The 9,861-nt window shown below is 35.5% G+C and overlaps 1 protein-coding gene across 1 annotated transcript; it reads right to left on the bottom strand.

Moving 5' to 3' along the window:
* Positions 1-834: 834 nt before the first annotated feature.
* LOC127834297 (uncharacterized) lies at positions 835-4,674 on the bottom strand. The gene is made up of 2 exons (XM_052360019.1): positions 4,530-4,674; positions 835-2,787 (listed from the first exon to the last, which is right to left on the bottom strand). The coding sequence occupies exons 1-2, from the start codon at positions 4,542-4,544 to the stop codon at positions 1,330-1,332; spliced, it is 1,473 nt and encodes a 490-aa protein (XP_052215979.1). The 5' UTR covers positions 4,545-4,674; the 3' UTR covers positions 835-1,329.
* Positions 4,675-9,861: the final 5,187 nt, after the last annotated feature.

Consider the following 9,861-nt stretch of genomic DNA (forward strand, 5'->3'; position numbering starts at 1 on the left):
GTTTTAAGATTAAATTAAATGCATTATCGTAGCATCACGATTCAAAGTAAATTGCAATTAAAGAGATTAAACTTCAATTAAATTATCATTTAACTACTCAGTAGTTTGATACAAATCAGAACACCGATCTGTAACTTTCTGAATCACGATTAATGAAACCAAAAGGAGTATAAACTACATCGCGTCTTTGATATGAGCTTTGCTCTGTGAAAGGGGGTAAAATGAATGTGCGAGTTTCCGCTTTTATGGTATTTTTCATTTGAAGAAAGTCTCTTCATTGCAAAAATCCAGTTAAGGCGGAAAGTGTCATCCCTGACTGGCATGTACAGACTGCACAGGCTAATCTGGGACGACACTTTACGCACATGCATTACACCTCCTTTTCACAGAGCGCGGTCTATTTTTTTTTTAAAGCTTGAGAGACATACATGTACAGAGTTTAACGTTAGATCATCGTCGTTTAAATCCGAAAGATCCAAATTACAAAGAGAAGTGTCGTGTATGTATGTTTTTAGACACACACACAATAGAACAGGTTAAATTGTTTCCAAAAACAAATGAGCCGTGCTCTGTGAAAAGGGGGTTTAATGCATGTGCGTAAAGTGTGGTCCCTGATTAGCCTGTGAAGTCCACACTTTAGACGACACTTTCCGCTGTTATGATATTTGCGGTTTAAAGAAAGTATCTTCTTAGCAAAAATCCAGTTTAGGCGGAAAGTGTTGTCCCTGATAAGCCTGTGCGGACTGTGCGGACGACACATGCATTAAACCCCCTTTTCACAGAGCACGGCTCAAATATATAAATCATATCGCAAATTGAATAAAAATATAATAATACTTAAAAGGGATATTTATTAGTATAGTTGAACGTATATCTTGTTATTTTATGAGAAAGATTATTCATAATTGTGTAGACAGTGCTCACTTAAGTCATAACTGATATTTGTATATTGCCTGATGGTAACACGACTTCACACAGTTCGTTTTTAAGGCGACTTTCATAGTCATATGCACTGATGTGCACGGGTCGTTTACGGCGGTTGTCGAATAGTATTTTTGTATATAGAGCATTGTGGTTTCGGTCTAGAGGCCTTTTAATGTACTAGCTCTTAACAATCTGTGCGATTATATACGATATACGTTAATATTAAAATGAAACAGTGTTTCAAAGAAACTGTCTTGTACAAGACTTGCACGCAAGTAAATTCAAAGCATGGGTCTGTTTTTATAGACAGCACGAATAAACGTCTGACAAAATAGTTCATAAAATCACGCCAGTAGTAGGTGGTTCCTGTCTCCTGATTCACTTTCTCATCATTGCATTACAGTTTTACATACCGTTGGTAACCGTTAGCTTTTGCACAATATTCCCTGGCGTATCTCCCATTACCATGAACTCAGGCCACGATGCAAACGAAGACCACGTTCCATAAAATGTGGACGAGAGATTCCCAGTTCCAGGCTGCCATGGAAACAAAATGTTCAACATATTCACTGCCCATCCATTATCGGTGTCCGTGGACTGAGCCCCAATCAAACCGACAATTTCGGACGAGGGTATGTCTACAGTGAAGAAGGAATCCCTGCGAAAGATAAGGTCTATCGCAACCTCCAATGGCTTAACCTTGTTAACTCGGCCAGTGATTGGATTGTGGAAGTTTTGCATGACGGCGTGCGTTGTCCTATTGTATAAGATCAACGCGCCATCTAGCTGGAGACGGTAGCCGCTGTAATCAAACAAAGGTTCGAGGTCAACTCCCACGTAACCACCGACGTCGAACAAGGCGATGCCTTGCTGTCCTGTAATCTCCGACCAAGCAGTTCCATTGACGCGAACAGTTATCGGCCATTTGTACAGGATGTCTAACACACGTTGGTCTACGTCGTAGGTCATGTCTCTTACATCGGAGGAAGCGTTAACCTGGGGAATAATAATATCCGGTAGACCGGCAAGTCTGCGTTGGTCTATAATCTTTTTGAAAGCCGTCCACGACGTTTCATTCGGGACTTCTTCCGTAGATGGCGCATACTGATATTTTGGGAAGTTTTGCTTGATAATCTGCATGATATCATCCGCTACGCATTGGAGACCATCGGAACATTTCCAAGCGAGTGTTGTGTAAAACAAAGACCCAGGAGTTGTCCCTAGTACCATCCAGGGCAAGTATTGTGATTTTCGCATCCACGTACCTGTCATTGGCACGCTGTCTGTTTTTGATGCATTTACAAGGGTTGAATTAGAAAAGAATCCGAATAACTCTACGGAATCGTATATGGGTCCAGCCGAGTAATTGGCATAGTTATCCGGTTGCAAAGGATTTGGGTATTCCAATACGATATCAGTATTATATACCAGAAATTTTGGTAAAGAAGGCGGTACAGGCATTGCTGGCGTTGCGCTTCCAATGTGAGCGTTCACTGGATCGTTTGCAACGTTGAAAACCTCGTTTGCGTTGTTGGAAATAGGATTCATCCACACCTGCAGAATTTCAGATGTATTCGGTTGGCGGTAAACAACAAATTCTCTAGACAATGACAGAAATGTGCCATCAGATTGCCGTATTTTGCGATTTATATTGTACCCTTCGTAGTTGAATAGTTTTTGAAGAATCGACTTTGGTTGTTTCCAAAACACTGACCCATTTAAATAGTTCACCACTGTCTCGTTTGGGTTCAATGAACCGATTACCCTGATGAAATTCTCGAGATCCGAAAATCCGTACGTTTTACCAGCCGAAAAGCTTATTACTAGCAAGAGTAACCATGTTGTTTGCATATTTACCGCACCCTGAAAAAGAACGCATGACAGTCGTCAATGGGTATATACATTCTGTCTTCGTAATGGATGAACCCATTTATGTCTAGCGTCTAGAAAAAAGGCCTTGACAAACAGCGTAGACCCAGATGAGACGCCGCATGATGCGGCGTCTCATCAGGGTCTGCGTTGTTTGCTTAAAGGAATTTCGGCAAGAAATATTCTAAATATAGAAATAAATCTACTAGACATCCCTAATTTTGTAAATACATTGATCCAATTAGAAGGATGGGAGAGTCCACTAGGCATAAATGGGTTTATCTTCGATGTTATTCATAAAAACTAGCATATCCTACATGCAAACAAGCGTATGACGAAAATATGCAGAGGATTGTAAGGACATTATCATTGAATTGATCGCCAGGCTTACAGAACAATAGAATAAAATTACAGTGTTGAAATGTATTTTAACAAGTCATACATGTATGTTAATAAGAGATAGTACAAGCGCAAGCAAATCTAACAAGCACGATACTACTATGAATAAAACAATACGAGGAACTCTAGGATAATAATATCTTGCAATTAAATATCAACATCAATTTCAAACATGCAGAAAACAGAGTTCTTTATTGAATAATTGTATCACAAGTAATAGTAGAACAATATCTACTACGATTCGTGCACTAAACCATTTCAAATATGAAATAAACAAATGATGTTAAATGACAAACAATCCTGGTTTAAATGGGAGGTCAAATCAGTTGACCAGGTTTCACTAAAAAAACTTCTATATATCGGTTAGTGTTTGATTGTATATTGTAAAAAAATAATAGAATTTACACCATGGGTCGACAAGTTATTAAGTTAACACGATTCTAATAAATGACGTTAAAAACCAACACATGTGTTTTATATTATTTATTCGATATTGAAGCATTACCTTCGATATGTGTGTGTTTTTTATGGTTGATTGACCGTCTCAAGTATAATGGTAACGTTAAATTGCGTACTGTGTTCATTTTAAAATCGCGATTAAACGAATATACACATTTGAAACGCCACTGTGGACAGAAGCATGGTATTCTGGTAGGTATAAACGTCTTTTATTTCAGAAACACTCTGACGTTGTCAATTTAAATTTGATTGAATATTAAAGGGACCTATTCACGTTTCGGTAAATTGACAAAATTAAAGAAAGTTGTGTTAGATTCGCAAATTTTCGTTTTAGTTTTGATATTTGTGAGGAAACAGTAATACTGAGCATTAACCATGCTCGCAAATAGCCATTATATGCATCTTTTGACGATTTATAAAAACCTGAAAATTATAAAGCGGTGCAACGCGAAACGATTGAATAATTTGGAGAGTTCCGTTGTTGTCGTTAAATTTTGTGAAACTACGAGGATTGCTTATATAAAGTATAAAATACACCGCTCATTGTATGAGCACGGATGGCCGAGTGGTCTTAGCGGCAGACTTTTACTCCAGGACTCCAGAGGTATGTGGTTCGAGCCCTGTTGAGGGTTACTTGTTTTCTTCCTTTAATTTTATAATTGATTTTCCACTGGAGCTTTTTAGATCCAATGTTTACATTTATCAATATTAAGCTTTTAAAGACAAACTTCGATACATGCAAAAATCTGTGAAAAGGCCCCTTTAAGGCAGACTACATTTACAACATATAACGGGTCTGTCTACATTTGTACACGCCTAGAACGATTGCACTTGACCGACGATAATTTAATTAAGCTATGAAATCAATATAAACTTACCATGTTTATCCTCATATGTTTCGTGTCCTCGTGATGAAGATATGGCCTCACTTTATACTGGTGTCTTTATCAGAGTTCCTGTTTTTCACCATGTATCTTCGTTATCAGTTTTGTGACCTGGGTTCAAATGTCGAGTTTACAACTTATCTTTACCATACACAAAATGTGAACAAATTAAGAATGCACACACAACTTTCCCATCAATTCGATGTCTTACTAGGTGTTGACTTACTACAATTAGTATACTAAGTAAATTATTTGAAATTTATTTAAGCCTGAAATATATATTCTATGTTAATGTTATTCTAGTTTTTCCCATTTTCCCCACATATAATAGCGCAGCAAGTAACAAAATTACTCAATCGCAATGCACCCGTGTTCTTTGCTAGATTGGCGAGTAGAATCGGTATTAAAACGGAAATAGTATATACTTCAAAGCTTTAGTAAATGCAGTTTTTTTTGCATATAGTTATCAAGAAAATGATTGCACTTTAAGAACAAATGATTTTCGCATATCATAAAACATTTAAAATAAGTCCATTCTGAGTCTTGAATTAGCGAAAACCATGTTAGTGACTTGGCGTTGTTACCATAAGATTATCGTCTAACGACGGGTTCTGGACTTTCTTTAATAGAATTTAAACAGGTCTCTTAACATATACGTATCAATTATGCACGTTATTGATTTGATTATATTAGGGTCGTTTTGAAAAATACGGTTTTGTGTAAGTACTGTGCCTAGTATTGAGCAGAGACAGTAAGGTAATGGTTTAGTGCAAAAAATGCACCGGTGTATCGTTTTGGCATTTGTATGCGTTGTAAATGTATTGATTCGCCGTTCCATGTGTGTATTTGACGTGGATTAGATATGGAGGTTTAATAAAGGCTGATTAAGGTTCATGTAAAGTGCAAAACGGCGTATTCTTTACATAGGAATACTTCGATACATATTATTGCAATTAATTCAATTTATATGTCAATGGGCTCGTATATACTTGTAGAACATATCAGTAAATGATAATAAAAATATGATGCAAAATGTTGCTTTTGAAGAAACTACAGCGCATGCATATAATTATCAAAATAACAAATAGAACAAATTGCTTTGGTCAAAATATATGCATAACACTTACTTTTAGGTACTACAAATAAAAAGTCCAAATAACACACACCAACAATCCTAAAACATGCAAAAGAAAAACATCAAAAACTGCCAAAGTTAACAAAACGAATTGGGAACTACTTTAAGGTTCATGTACAGGGCTTCAGTTTGAAAAATGTGGGACCCCTAGCATTGAACTAAAATTTGACTAAACGAAGAGTGCCATATTGATTTTTTTACATATTTGCTTAAAATGATGGTTTCCCTTCAAACTGCTACCAATTTTGTGCAGCAAAATCTCATACCATCGACAAAATCAATCAAAATACAAAGCGATTTTAACACAAAATTAGACATTATTTTCAAAAATCTGAATGGTGTTTATTCAACGTATTTCGGCGCAAAATTATATAACTAGTTAATAATATCGACTTTTATGAGGGCAAGTTACGCTTAAATAGTAAAAAAATAAATATCTAGAAATATCAAAACTCGAACACATGTCATTTCATGACGATGGGGGCAGCCATTTTTAGATTCATAAAATTGAAAGAAACATGCTAAAAACTCACTAATCGCCTAATTGACATTCCAAACGGTTGACGATGACAAATGCATTGGATTGTAATCTTTCCGTTGATGTGTGCAAACTAGCTTGATCAGACCTCATAAACACCCCCCCCCCCAAAAAAAAAAAAAAAAACTTTGTAAGAAGCATTTCACCAATGTTTACAATTGTTGTCGAATCACATGTACTTGTATTATTGCGCACACAATAGTACGCTTACAGACTGACCGAAAGATCGATACGAAACTCCGTTCAATTCATCACGGTATACTATTTTATTGATTATATAGAATAATAATTCAATTCAACAACCTAAATGTAAAAATAATTCTTTTAAACGGAGTTTTTAATAACGAAAGTGAAAACAACGGAAGTCGGATTGATTTGAGATGCACTTCGGCTCCAGATAAACAATACAAATACACTAAAAAAAGACGTGTGGGGGAAATTTTTCAGCTGGAAAATATTTGAAATGGGGTAAGTGATTATATCTCTGTGTGATCATTTAAGCGCGATCTCTTCCTGATAAATGTTAACAGTTGTTTTACTAGCCGCGACCCAACTGTCAAAATAATGATGTGTTTTCTCAGGTATGTGTATACACATACCAGGTTTTCTTACTACTTCACGTGATTTCGACCGATTTGTAATGCACTTTTTTTTTCTACGGAGCACAGCGAGTGCCACGCTTTCAAAATGGGTAGAAGGAATCGATATACAAATGTAGAACAAGATTCGGTTTGCCAAAAGGAACACATTATTCAAAACGGTACAAGGACAGTAGTTGTTCAGGAAGGAAGAAAGAAAAAGCATGATACCTAGCTGTGTATTTCTATGTAAAACTATGATTTCTAGAGTCGTCTGCACAAAACTCATAAAATCTTGTTATTGATGAGCAATATCTCCTTTTATTACAATGATTTCTACCCAGCCAAACCTATTTCTTTATATTGTTTTTTACAATTTTATATGTCGTCTGCAATTTCTTTCAATTTGAGATGGTTTAACATTTTCCATTTGGTTATAGCAAAATTGTTAAGCCATTGAAATAGAATGAGGACTCTTATTATCCACCTATACCTGAATTTTTAAAAAGTAGTTCAGTTTATTTATTTTTAGAACTTTGTTTAGGAAAATTATCCAAAAAATGCAGTTGAATAATAACTCATTTGTTGTTTTCTGACAATAATTTTCAGTGAAATGTTGCTAACTTGACCTTGTATATGTATATAGCTTTGTATTTATTCAACTTACGGTAGTGTATATCCTTCCTAACTTTAGATTGAGATTTTGTAAATTAGTGTAAAAATGTATTGGTTTTAAACAAAAATATAAATAAAGCAAAAAAATATTGTTTGTCAAAAATATGTTTATATTATTCTGTTCGTCTTTACCTTAAAATGATATATAGTTTGACCATATTGTACCACATTGAATGAAGAAAAACCAAATCAAAGTTTTAATGAATTTTATCCCTCCCATGAACCTAAAGTATGGTATTGATGTTTTCCTTTTCAAAATTAGTCCAAAATTTGATGTTGTTAATCCTTTTTTTCTTTCTTGATGCCAAACTTGAGAATTTGATTGATCTTCAGTTAGGGTTGTAATGGCATTACGTTTATCACTTGAGATGTTTATGCGATGAGACACGTACTGGTCACATTTGGTGTTCAAAAAGGAGCAGCAATATCATCTTCTCACTGAATGGCCTCATTTCCGTAAGATGACTTGGCAGACTTTGATGTACTCTCGTCAGCAGCAGACACTTTCCATTTCCACCTATTAGCTTGTGCTTGTGGATGGGATTTAGACTTATTAGAAAGTGACAATTGCTTTTCCCTTTTCTCGTATAGTTTGATGAAGTGGCATCCTTGTGAGGAGTCTGTCACCTGTTTCCAAACAGTGGGAGACCACTGTGGTCCGACATTCATTCTCAAACATACAACATAAAACCTAGTATGCCATGACCCACGATAACACAAGTTGTATACTTTGCCTCCGTCAAATTTGGTGCGCATGTGCATCCAACACTCAGCCAAATTAGTTGTTGTATTATTAATGAGATTTACTTTTACTAGAAACTCTGTCTAACAATACTGAAATGTCACTCAACATATCTGATATAAGATCTGAATACGAAAGTGTTGAAGAATATCTTGAAAGTTCCTGATCTTTTAAAGATATTCCTTCTTTCCAAAGTAAATTCGTTTGAATACATAAGTCAGAAGGTTCATCTAGTTCAGTGGAATCATTAGGGTAGGATGTTGTATGGTTAATAGGTGGAGGGGATTTTGCTTCACAGCAATCTGAACAGTTGTTTCGGTTTCCAAAAATGTGGCGGACTGAGTTTTGGATGTCTTTTTCTTACTTGATGTAGGCATGATGTAGATTTTCGTTTTTGGATCCTGATAGCACATCTGACAGTACTTACTAATCGAATTCAAAACGCTTTTGTAAGATTGTTCCTACCTTTGTTATGAGGATTAGCCCCCATCCACTAATTTTTCCAAATTGGAACGAAGACACTTACAAACATGATGAGAACATTCCAATTTCTGAACATGACATTCCCCAAACTGGAATTTCTTCATGTATTTTGGCATACACTGAATAATCACCATCACCAACTAACCACATATACCGTAACCCATGCATTTTCTCTGCCACACGGAATCCCTCACGGATGATATCAGCTTCCATGGCTTGAGAATTGGAGTTCCAGTTCTTGAAGTATTGGTGATGTGGTACTGTTTGATGATATTTTCAGCATGTGAGCATATGTAACAGTACTTGTTTCTTATACCAATGAACACAATTTTATCAGTTCTTTGTCCAATAATATTGGCAATACCACCTAAATATAAATATATATTTATTTCACTAGAAAGTTTCAGATAACCCGGAATTATTATACAAATAAATCATACAGTATTCAACAATATGTACGAAATATATGTTCTTATTTCATTTCATTTATCCCTCTAAAAATTAAAGACTCATCTAAAAGACTGTTCTTAACTATTAGAGTCCGACCCCGGGGATCAAACCTCCAACCTCGAGATCACCAGTCTTGAGCTCTACCGACTGAGGCTAAGCGGGTCAGCTGTATGAAACATTTCTAACCAACCAATCAACCAACATTATATATCGAAAATAAAGCACAAAAAGTGTTATGGAAAATAGTTATTTCCAGCGTGGTCCTCTGGGTAATGTATTGTATGACATAGGAATGTTATTTCTAAGAAAAAGGTTTAATTACAGAAACATATTAGTGAATGGATTTTTACATATATTACTTGAAAGATCAGATATGGCTAAAATTGTTAATATACTTAAATAAAAATTTACACTAAACTGACATTGAGAATAAATTATCGATTGACGCATTGAAATGGATTAAGAAATAAAACAACCTATCAAATTATGGCACATACACAAATATATGATAGTATTACCTAAACCATTATATGAGTGTTTATGTGTTCTCCTGCTCCAAGCTCCATCTGCTACCACTGTTATAGCAGGAACACCTTGGTGGAAACAGTTGTTTTCTATGGCCAGCCTTCTTTCTTCTGCGCCTGTAATTTATAATAGTTTTCTCCACATTAAATTTCTGAGTTAATATTATGGACAACAAGAATCTCAGTAGTTGCTAATATGAT

This window comes from Dreissena polymorpha, chromosome 6 (genome assembly GCF_020536995.1).
Source record: "Dreissena polymorpha isolate Duluth1 chromosome 6, UMN_Dpol_1.0, whole genome shotgun sequence".
Classification (NCBI taxonomy): domain Eukaryota; kingdom Metazoa; phylum Mollusca; class Bivalvia; order Myida; family Dreissenidae; genus Dreissena; species Dreissena polymorpha.